At 34.6% G+C, this 12,541-nt stretch overlaps 1 protein-coding gene and 1 long non-coding RNA gene across 2 annotated transcripts; one reads left to right on the forward strand and one right to left on the reverse strand.

Moving 5' to 3' along the window:
• Window positions 1–6,284: 6,284 nt before the first annotated feature.
• Window positions 6,285–9,510, reverse strand: LOC112276404 (SPX domain-containing protein 1). Its single transcript, XM_024507689.3, has 3 exons — window positions 7,896–9,510; window positions 7,493–7,658; window positions 6,285–7,116 (listed from the first exon to the last, which is right to left on the reverse strand). Exons 1-3 carry the CDS (start codon window positions 8,484–8,486, stop codon window positions 6,677–6,679), a joined length of 1,197 nt encoding a protein of 398 aa, XP_024363457.1. The 5' UTR covers window positions 8,487–9,510; the 3' UTR covers window positions 6,285–6,676.
• A 1,340-nt stretch (window positions 9,511–10,850) lies between these two features.
• Window positions 10,851–11,530, forward strand: LOC112276912 (uncharacterized). The gene is made up of 2 exons (XR_002968199.3): window positions 10,851–10,939; window positions 11,086–11,530. It is a non-coding gene; the product is annotated as an uncharacterized LOC112276912 (long non-coding RNA).
• The last annotated feature ends 1,011 nt before the right edge of the window (window positions 11,531–12,541 follow it).

Below are 12,541 nucleotides of genomic sequence, written 5' to 3' on the forward strand. Positions count from 1 at the left end.
AAGTACGTACTTAAAAATTTATTAGTAATATTAATATTAAACTTATAAGGTGAAGCAAAGTTTTTTTTAATCACTTGAAAAATTAGATAAAGATGAATTGATTATCCATTAGAGGGTTGAAATAAAAACAAGAAAAATTCTATCTCTTCTTCTAAAGTCTTGTCTAAGATTCTAAAGTTGTAATTAAAATCATCTGTACTATTTTAAAGTAAAAGCCTTTGATTCCAAAATATTCATTTGCTATTCTTATATTAGTCCATATTGTGATTTACAACCACTCTCAATTATAAAAAATCACAACTTTCTATAAGGCTATTTTTTTTTAATTTTTTATAATTCTTAATTAATTTTATATTTTATTAATTATTTATTTTCAAAAATTTATTTCAAATTTGATTCCTGAATATTAAAATATTCATTAAAATTAAAATTTAAAAATACAATAATAGACTTTTTGGCTATTATCTTTCTTTGTATATAAAGATCTTAGGTTTTTATCTAAATCAACTCAATAAATTTTGATAAAGTAATTTAGTTGTTGTAAATGATTTTTATTTTTAATCAATACAAATAAATAATAAATTAAAATTTGTATCAATTTCTCACAAATTATTTTAAAATATCTTTTAAACCACACATACATATGTGCAAAAAAATATAAATTTAAATAAATTAATAAAATTTACATTTTTGTGATTTAAAAAAAATTACAAAAAAATAAATTCTTGTTATTTTTTCACCTTACTTTTGTTATTGCTTCATTCAAATACACTACTTAAAAATTGAAACAAATTCTTATATTTCAAATATTCTTACAACTATAATCCAGATATTTGGTATAAATCTAATATGGAAGATATTTGGTATAAAGAATATGTATACTTTCAAAAGTCTTACAATCTAAAGGAGCTTGGAACCTTGTAACTAACTTTCTACTTAATATGCTTGCACACACTTTGTATTATTTCACTAGCATTGCTTGGTTTGATTTCTTAGACAATTGCAATCCTAATTATTATAATTAATTCAAAATTGTCTTTCAAATTTTTAAGTATATCTAATCTTGACCTGAAAAAACTAAAAAAGTCTATTGCATGTATAATCACACATATTATAATAACTACTAAGACTCTCTATCAACAATTTTGTTACATCTATATGCAAACCACAACATACATCAAAATGTGTTCTATTTTATTTTCTTTTTAGTGTAGTCAATTTTAGAAGCATGAGAAAGAAAAAAAAGACGATGAAGAAGAAGAAAGGTATAGTTATCACAAACATTCTACTTTGATATTGATTTCTTACACAACTATATTTAATTAGATTTTAAACAAGCATGTCGCATTAAACATCTTGTCAATATTGGCCATAAACAAGATTTAATGCAAACTTTGAAGCCTTTGTTATAATTGCTTTAAAAAAAAGGCCAACAAATGTTTGTAGTGATTAAATCTTCTTACTTTCTATTTGATCCAAGAATTCATAAAGCTAGCATTCCTACATAAATTGCATGTTTTCAAAGAAAAATTTGAAATCTCTACTTGATATTTGAATATGTTGCTTTATTATTAAATAGGCTCTCTTAGCTTGAAATATATTCAAATTGCTAAGTGTAGAATATGTAAATAAATTTTGTGATAAGTTATTGGTTAGTTATTGATAACCTTGAAAATTAGACTTATAGTTAGGCAATTTAGTTGGTAACAGAAGATTATTAGTAGAACAAATGATTAAGAATTCAAAGGTTCATAACCTTTGGAATCTACTGGCCGACTATCCATCTTTTAGAAGGATAAAGAGGTTGAGAAAAGGAAGATCGGGGCCAGATTGTGATAGTCGTAAGCCGAGATAAGCTTGGTGCTACCTCTTTGTTTTCTTTGCTTTTATTATTTTCTTATAAAGAATTGTGATTGAGAGAAGTATTGTTGAAAGTGTGATTAAAATATTGTGGAATATGACTTTGGACTGACCGTTTTGGAGAAAATCTGTGACCTTGAGAATTGAGATTATCAAATTGTGTTGTGTTAAGTGAAGATATTGAATTTTGTGTGATGAATTGAGAAACTGAATATAATAAGTAAGTTGGAGATCAGTAATTGAATATATATAAACTGCAAAGAGAGTAAATGGGAGATGAACTGATAAAAATATCGAAGTATTGTTGAATTGATATTCATAGAATGGATTATGTGTTGAATTAAGACGGAATTAGTAAGCCTTGGTGTTTTTTAGTTTGATAATTGATTTCAGATAGCTAGAGTACAGTCAATTGTGACACTAACAGACCCAATTCATATAACTAGTGTTTCCCTGTGTTCAAACCCACCTCTATTAGTTCAATTGCTTTGGTATATTGAAGCTTGAACACAACGAGAACAATACTAAGGTATAAAAACTTGAGAGCCTAGAGTTGAGTAAATGTTTCTTAAAATAATAGCCATGTTGTTTCAATTAACTATAGCAATAAAACATGTGTAGCATATTTTGTCTTAAAAGATAATTAATTTGTAAAAAAATAGCAATAATAGTATTTACTAAGATATTCCATTATATCATAATTACCTTCCATTTTTCATCATCTTTGAACATACTATAATAATACATAAGTATAATTTTTTATTAATATGTTAGTTATCCAAAAATAATTTCAATTAAAAAAGATAAGGGCTAAAGTATTCATTAGTACCAACTTTGTGTCTATCAAAAAAATTATTAGATTCATTTGTAATATTTTATAGATATAATTATAGATCTCAAGATAGTTTTATTTGACTTCAAGTTTAAAAAATGTATACCAAATAAAAAGGTCTTCATAATGCAAATAATTCTTATAAGATTCAAAAGTAGAAGTTTGAATTCATTTATCTTATTCATCAAATCTATTATGAATAATAACAAAAATGACCCTAACACAAATATCATTCAATCACTAATCTTTATAAGTGTGCATTTAAGAATATTGTATTTTTTTAATCAAATATAAGAGATCAATATAGAAGGCTTTGTTTTGTTATATATCTAATGATATGTCAAAAATTAAGTTCAATTGTAAATTCTTATTAGATTACTTTCGATTGCTCAAATTTAATATTCTAAAAATATGGATCAATCTTAATTATGACTAGCTTGATAGAAAATCCAATGCAAAGAAAGCAAAGGCACCTAATACAATGGTGTTGGTAATAATGTAGTTTATGCTTGCATAATTGAAAATAAATAAGAATTTTTTTGGAAAATTGCTTTAAAATTGGAGTTACATGAATTACGCATACTATTTCAAAACGTCTAATAAATCATTATAGTATAAATTTGTTGCACAAGAATTTTAAAATTATAGTGCAATGTTGTTTTATAAGATTCTATCATAATATTGCATAATAAGATTATAATATTATATATATAACAAAGATGGAATTTTATAGCAAAACAAGTTGGACTATATTAACAAATAAGGTGGCTACAATATCAAAGATGATCAATTAATGCATAACATTGCAATCATTGACTTTGGATCTCTTTCTATGGTTTTTTAGCTTCATGTTATACTATTAAATCTAATGTTGTTTATTTTATACTATAATATAAGCTTAGAAGAAGATATATATATATATATATATATATATATATATAAAGAATGTAGATTGAAGAAGAAAAAGAATGAATGCATGAATGAGTTGTGTGATTTATGTTAAAGTATTTGAATTGGTATAATAAAAAGAAGCCATACTTAAGCATTTATTATTTTATTATTTTATGCTAAGAATTAGACCTTTTGTATATACTTAACTATTGAAAAAGAGATTTTTGTGAAAGTGTGATTTTATACTCTCTTGTATGTGGTAACAATCACCTGTCCATTAATTCTCAATAAAATGAAATATTGTTCCTAGCACACTTCCTAGTCTTAATATTGTTCTTAGTCTTGAAACTTTAAAATTAAGATCTATGGCTAGATTTAAGTGATTCACTTAGATCTAACACAAATCTATTCTTATAAGTGTCTAATCTATAAACCTAGTTAACAATAGAATGCATTATGTTATATTCACCAATGTATATACATGTGTGACACAATGATGGGTAGAGTGTCTTAGTAATTACCATAGTATGTGAAAGAAAATACATGTGGTAGATTTTTATAATTTTTATAGGTCATGATTAGGCATGTTTAAAAATTTTAAACAAAATTTTGACTTAATTGTAATAAATAGGATTTTAGTTGCATAAGAAATTAAATCAAAAAATGATAGTCAAATATTCAAAAGCTTGTCCAAGTATATAAAGTGAGAAGTTAGTTACATAGTTGCAATCTTCTTTAGATTATAGGACCTTTAAAAGTAGACAAGTCCTATATATTAAAAGTCTTTCAAGTTGGAGATTTATTAGACTTTACTTGCAAGGATATTAGAGATTAAGGAATTTGTTTTTGGTTTCAAGCAATATGTTTGGATGAAACAATAGCAAAAGTATAGTAAAAAAATAGCAAGATTTAAAATATATTATTTTATATCTTTAGTATTATTAAAAGTCCTTTTTTATATAATTAGAAAAAAAAATTATAATTATAAAAAATCTAATTTAAAAGCAAGATTGAATTATAAATAAACCATTATAAACTATATACAATCTCATTTTATAAGAAAATTTTATCTTTTAAAAAATATATATAATTCTGAAAGTTATAATTTTAAATTCTTTAAATTATTTTAGTGTAGAATTCTACTTAATCTTCAAAAGCAACAAGAAATAAATCTTTTAGCAAAGAGACTTTGTGGAAGAAAATAAGAAGAGGTTATTGGTAATAAATGTTTGTAATAGAGTTGTAGAATTAAAGACAATATAGTTGGAAGAAGATATAGTGTGCATGATATTAGTATACAAACATAATGTAGAATTAAAAATATAATATTAGTTTATAAAATGGTATATTGACAATTCATGTGTTATGTAATGTTTTCAATTATTATTTTAAAAAATAAAAATATACATATATTTTTATTTTTTGATTTGAATCATATTAAACTATTTAAAAAAAAAAAACAAAAGTCCTTAAAGTATTTAAGGTTGCACAACTTGCTATGTTATAAAGTACAACAACAAAAGAAAAGAAAAGAAAAGAAAAATAACAACAACAACAACAACAACAACAAATATATATATATATATATATATATAGAGAGAGAGAGAGAGAGAGAGAGAGAGAGAGAGAGAGAACTACTTCTTATATTGAAGAACTTTGTTATTTAACTTTATTATTCAATATTGTCTAAATGTTTTATAACAAGACCAAGGTTCTTACTAAATTGAGAATAAATGCAACAATTAAACCAAAAATTGATCTATTTTCTAAGTCAATGGAAATAATATTTTTTAAATTAAATTAATAAAATACCTTGTTATGGTTTTTTACATTGTATTATTTTATTACATATAAATACAAAAATGTACCACATGAAGACTCAAGTCCTAATAACATCTAAAAATAAATGTAGCAATTAAGCTAAAAAAAGATTTGTCTTCTAAAAAGATGGAAATAATATACATTTTAAAATTAAGACCAATAAACTACAATTGGTTTCTATATTGTGTTATTTTGATAAGCATCACTGTAGAAATGTTACACATAGGGACTCAGGTATTAACAACATCCAAAATTAAATGCAGAAATTAAGTCCAAGAATAGTCTATGTCATAAAGTATAGAAACAATATATCATTCAAATAAAACTAACAAATGTCTTAACTTGGTCTTTTATGTCACCTGGTTTTATTTTACACTAATACACAAATGTTCCACATAGCAACTTTAGTGCTAACTACATCAAAAAATAAATGCAGCAATTAAGCTAAAGAATATTTTGTCTCCTAAAAGATGGAAACAATGTATTTTTGAATGAAAATAACAAATACCTGTAACTTAATTTTTTATATTAATTAATTTTGTTGCACACCATTTTTCCAGAGTGTATTATCTTCTATCACCCTTTCTATCTTCATATAATTTATTGTTTCAATAAAAGATATATTTTATGGATCTTTCTAATTCTATTCCCCTTTTTGACTAATCGAGTAATACTGTTTGTTAGTTTTCTCAAAAGCGACTTTTAAAGGAGAAATTTTACCTCTGTGAAAACAAAAGAGAAAAAAACTGGATAATGGATAATAATGACAGCTGAAGTAGGGAAACAAGGAGAGGAACCAGGTGAACGACGGCAACGAGAAACAAAGAAGCAGCAACATGGTTAATGGCATATGCAAACTGGCAAATACACGATAAACGAATGAGGCGAAGGAATCAAGCTCATTGCCTTGAAGGTTTGAATGAGCGAAAAAAATGATATTCCTGATGTTCGAAGTGTCTCTCAAGCTTGATGCTGCAACTCGGTTCATGGCTGGCCGACCAACACAACAAACTAAAAGAACGCTCACTTTGACAGCCTTCTTGTGCCACAGCGCTACCCACTACAGCAGAAAAAGGGTTTGTGTCAAAGCTAAGCCACTGCCACTAGGCTAATATTTGACAAATGCTAGAAATCTAACAAATATAAGACCTTTACAACCTGAGAAACTAGTTACAAGCTCCAACGTTTCACAATCCAGAAGATGTCAGGCTTGGAATCTGTAGAAATAAAGGGTTCTTGGCACCCTCAAATTTTGACTATATGTGCCGTCCGCTAGAGGGCCACGGCAACTTGAGTAACCCCCATCTCGTCAATCACAACTCCAAACTTGTCTTCGCAGTCCACTCGGTTCAGTGGTGGTAAAGAAAAGATACTCCGCGTTGAACTCTGCCGGATCTCTTTCATGGTTCTCAATGCCACAACTGTGCTCCTATAGATCGTCTCCACAGCCTCTCCAGGCGTGAAAGGGAGAGCTTGGCTGTCGTCGAAGTCTGCAGGAAAGGTTTGCACGGTGGTCTCCTGCTCCAGTTGACTACAAATCGACTCCAATGGTGAAACTGGGAAAAGTGAGTGCAAGTTGTTCTCACACTCGCGCACCAGTTTCGAGAGCAGTTCTGTTGTGAAGAACGGCTGAAGCAGTACACTCTGAATAAAGGGTAATCTGAGGACAGTTCCTGTCATTTTATCGTGTTTCTTCAGAATCTTCACAAGACCTGTACATAGAAGTTCCACGGAGTTAGTTCTAATATTCAATAAATATGGAGATTAGACTAGTACACAGAAACTGAAACAGAGGCCACAGCACTTGCTTATACTCATCTCTGCTACAAAGGAGCACTTCTGAATTGTTATTCGCTGCAGATTCGTTTCACTCATTGTCTTTCGTGCCCAGAGAGACAGTGGGAGTGTTCGATGTCTCGTGAAGGGAACTACTCAATGATGTAAATCTTACAAGTTCCGAAGCTAAAAAAAAAAAAAGGACCCTCAAGATTACATTTATCATATTGCTTCACTAAACTGGAATTCCAAAAAACACCGCCTACGTTTAAACCGGGGGGGGCATGTTATTTTATAGCATTAAGGATTTACCTATATAATTCAACGAGCTATAGTTCTCCAAGAGAACCATTTCTCCATGAAAAGTCACAATATCTCTCAAAATCTTCAGAAGCTCCTCATTTCTGGCGTTCTCGCTGGCACATCCGGTGTTGGCTGCTTGTTCTTTCTTGACTGTCTCAATTCTGAATTTCAGCTCCTGTACACAAAGAAACAAAATGAAAGCACCGCTTAGACGCTACTTTCAGAGTAAAAAGTACGTAAATAGTTAAGAAAAAGGTCCTGACAATCGTATGTGTAAGTTAAACCATGCGAAAGCAGTGTACAACCTTCAGGTGAGAAAATAAAAGAACAAATGTCGCATTATGAATCAACATGTATGCCGATGAACATCGGAAGAAAAGCACTTCGAGATCGACGTCGTGGTGACCAGTACCTGAAGACGAATTACATACTCCTCTTCCTTTTCAATGAAGAAGACATTCAATTTGTTCAGTTCCTTGTTCAAAAGGGTAACAAAGTCAGCCTCTCCAGAGAACATCGGAGTTCCGTCATCAAGCTTTATTCGTTTAGATTTTCTTTCTACAGATAAATCCTTGTGGTTTTCCTCGACTTTCCCCGTGTCTGCAACGGCTCCGCCATGCAGGAACTGTTCTACACTTGAAACTGTTGATTCCAATGCGGCATTACCTTGGGAGGATTTCTGCCCCGCCGTCAAACCGCTTCTGGAAAACCTAACTGCATTCTCAGAGAGTTTGCAGAGGAAAGATTCTTGAACGGAGGCTGGGTCACCAGCTCCACTTGTGCTGCGCAATTCTTTATCGACAGCATCAACAACTGAGTTTACGGCTTGATCCGCCCCTATCAAAGACGGGCTCACCATTTGATCGAAAGCGGCCTCGGAGAAACAAACCGGGGCTTGAAGTCTCTTCAAACTCTTCTTGAGCTTCTTGTATGCAATGAAGTGCGGTCTCCAATCGGGCATCGTCTCCTCTATCTGACTCTGCAATCTCTTGCCGAACTTCATCTTGCCGATGGGAGTCTTGTCAGTCCGCAACCACAACAAAATGAAATTTGTTTTTCAAACAACGCAACTTCAACGAAGTCACGTTCCGATTGCTTCTACTCTCTACCCCAATATTTGGAAATCCGGCGCGTCAAGTACTTCACTCAAGGTCTGGAACGAAGGCTCCTCGAAGTTTTCAACAGAAAACAATCCGCTCTACTTCAGGTAAGTAAGCAAGAGGAGAGTGAGCCTGGCAGAGGCACGATAATGAACCCAAGATGTAGGCCAAATGCTGGCTAATTTTCCATCACACATGCTACGAATGAGACTTCACTTGCATTTTCAGAGTGCACTGCGTCCTTCCGTTGAACTCGAAGCTTGTAGTTGGGCCTGACATACTTGAACATCGAACACAGAATGAAGAAAAGAGCCGACTGTATTCACAGACAGCGCACGCAAGAGAGCATCCAGATTGCGCCAAATCCTTCTCACTACCTCCTCACTAAGACCATTGAAACCACCAATCAGCCTGCAATACTCCTACGAGAACTTTTTTAAAAAAACGCCAACGGTCCGCAATATTCAATGCTCCAACCTCGCACGGCCGCAGCACCTTCACAACTCCTTCAGCAAACAGCTACCAAATACACCATCACCCTCTCGCGATGCACTACCCCGATCACCGTCGCACAAACGAAATCGAACCACAACGTCCCGCAACACCTGTACCAGCTCCACGCGAACCCGGAGTTGCAGCTCTCCCTCAATCTACACTACACCACAGCGCGACTACGACGTCACGCCAATCCAGCCACGAAACCTCGTCCTCCTCCTTAACGATAGCCGCAGACTCTACTAAGCGACAATGAAGAGAAAGAGCACAGCAGCTAATGGTTGAGCCAGGGTGCGCTCGCTCAGGGTTGCAATTCAACGTTGGAGACAATCCAGCGTCACCGCAGCTGAGCACTCACTCAATGAAGAAAGCTGGCGGACGGGCGCACAACAACAAACAGGTGAGCGGACAACAACAACAACAAGCCCCTCTTTCGACGCTGCGACTCTTCTTCCCCGCGAGGTCGGGGCTATTATACCACACTCCCACCCTTTTGGGAACCGGCGTGTCGGCCGGGAACACATAGTTCATCCAGATTGTTGATGAATGTCTTGTGGAGTGTTCCTCATTCGTGGTTTTGGTAGCAGCGCTAATCTGCGCTCTGTGATTACTTCACTTTCAGTTGTTTCATATCACCCGAGATCAATATGCAAGTATACTAAAAACCCTGTAAGAATTATTAATATATATATATATATATATAAAGATGTGTGTGTGTGTGTTGAACTTGAAGGTTTGTTCCTACAATCAGATGGATTAGTTTGATGGAGAACTAATTCATTGTATTGTTTTGAATACACATGTACTATGGTTAGGTGATCAAATATGAAAAAGAGTTGGTTGAATGGTTTCTTTTTTTTATTGTGATATCAACAATAACAATGCTCGGCAATCTATCGTCAGGTGTTAACACAAGGGACAAAAAGGTATGGATGGGAGGGAAGGGGGGGTGAGGCCATGTAGCTATTCGCCTCTACAAAGAGAAAAGGGGCTTCAAAAAGAGGTGGCAGAGTTCAGCTCAGATATGAAGAAAAGGACCCACTAGCAATACAATACAAATAATAATCATAATCATAATAATAATAAATAAACAAAACAGTAACAAAAACAAAAACGAAAACTCCATTCACTCTGCTTGTCACTGTGAAGATCCCACTCACCCTCCCCCACTTTTCGTCCTTGCTAATTTAGCGGGTCCAAGTAACGGGCCCGGTAAAATTAGCCCAGCCCGCTATCTCGGATGCGAATAAATGCAAAAATCACACCCAGGATGGCGGGGGTTCCAAGGGCGTGGAAGTCTTTGAAGGGGGGGGGAGAGCGAGAATGCATTCACATTTTCTTTTTCTTTTCTTCATTCGGTAGTATTTCTTTTTCGAGGGTTGTGGAACCCACCCGCGTTCCCCTGATCGGTGGGGGAGGGGGCCCTGACCCGTGCCTGCAATTAATTAGTGTGTGTGTGGGGGGGGGGGTGTTTCTAGGGGAACACTGTTCCCCTGCGGGGCAGTAGGAGGGAATAGGGATATCCGGGTACATGCTCTTTTGGTTCCCTTCGGATATCCGTTTCTCCCCCTTTTCTACTTTCCGGGACGGGGACATAGGGCCCTACCACCACCCCGCGCCCCGCCATTCCCGAGGCGGCTGCTAGAGTTTTAATTTTAATTTTAATTTTTTTTGCATATTTGTTTTATGAAAGCCCTCGTAGTGGGACCCACATTATCCTCTCCGAAATAGGTCAAACCACGACGGAAGTTATGGAAGCAACAAGGGGCAGAATTATAACACACACACGCACACCAGCAAAGCAAAGCCTCCTCGTCTCTCATAACTGCGAGGAGGAACATCTTCACTGACACACTTTTGTGTACGATTTTTTTGTTTTTCCCGAGCTGTGCGTTACGTTGTCGAGTCTGTGCACATCGGAGTATGCATCTTTCCAAAAACCGTTTCAAGAGTTGTACACTGACACTGTTGTTTTTTTTCCCCTGTTGATTGGTGTGGTAACCGTAGGGTTTAGGCATGAAAGAAATATCCGAAACGCACAAATCTCCACACCTTCGTCGTCGCTGGCGTGGATGGAACGTGCTTCTGGGAGACTGGATGATACCAGTATATCCACAGCTTGGGAGGGGGAAAGGTGCTCGGGGATGGCGGAAGGATGTTGGGTACAACATGTCGTCTCTTTTCCTCTCCAGATCCATCTTCCTGGGAAGAACCTAAACGTCGCCTTTGAACTCGAGAGCAACTGTGCATTTGTTGAACCATCTAGAATTAGAAAAAAGCTACGGATTCAGAAGCCGGTTTTGAGGATGGAAATTACCCACCTGTGTGATCAAAGCAATCCAACAAAGTCATTTCGACACTCTGAAAAGGAGTTCACGGACTTTTCTTTGCTGAAATGCAGTGTGTGAAAAAGTTTAAACTAAACTGAGTATATCTTTGCATATTTGTTTGACCTTTCTGTCTGGACAGATCAGCACCTCGCCCCCAACTGTTCTGTTTTGTCTTGTTTTTTATTATTTGTTTTTGTTTGTTTGTTTGTTTGTTTTGTTTTGTTTTGTTTTTTTTTCTTCTTCCAGTATTGAGGCATCCGGTTTAGAGATAATGCTTCGCAACACGAAAGACCAGGTCGTCTGATCAGCATTGATATTTTCACCACCGCACTCATCCATTAGTGAAGGACTGATGCTCGGACTATCACACGACCAAATGTGTCAGGGGTCCGTTGTTGCGAACCGTGAAGCTTCATGGAGTGAGGACTATTACTACTACGGCGACGACGAAGACGATCATCATCATCACAGTGATATTTACATATAGTCAGCAAGCCAGGAACGATACCCAGCTATGCTTCACTTATCGACCGAGAGTAGCAACAACTGAAGAAGGACCGAAGCTTTATTCGACAGGGGTCGGTATCGTCTTCTACGCCGACCAGAAGCCAGAGTTCACAACCAATCTGGAACCAAAGTTGGATAAAAATGGTGAAGCATGCCCCTCAGGAACAAGACGAATCCTGGCAAAAAAAAAAAAAAAAAGAAAAAAAAAAATGAATGAATTGCGAGATGTCTACCGGTGCAATCAATGAGGATTAACTCTAGTTTCTAAACCAACAATGTATGAATCTGAACACCGCAGCAAGAACTCGGTTCATCTCACACTCCATCAGTAGTTGCTTCACCTCACCTGTATCAAATCACCATTCCTGGAGATTCTGTCTATTGATGAGGTCTCAATAAAATGATGGAAGGCTGCGTAAGTGAAGATGGTTGCAATAATGCCTGAGCCATCAACAATGCAAGACGGTTTGGTAGGAGCAGTTTTGGTCACAACGTTGTCTTCGTGTGTGTGAGTGTGTGTGTCAGAATCTAGTCCTCTGAATGCTTCCCAGAACTCAACATTTTGAACTCGTTGGTAACTACAAACAATTTGCACACGATTGGAAACTACACCACATGAGAGTACC

This window comes from Physcomitrium patens, chromosome 24 (genome assembly GCF_059467195.1).
Source record: "Physcomitrium patens ecotype Gransden chromosome 24, ASM5946719v1, whole genome shotgun sequence".
In the NCBI taxonomy this organism is placed as follows: Eukaryota; Viridiplantae; Streptophyta; class Bryopsida; order Funariales; family Funariaceae; genus Physcomitrium; species Physcomitrium patens.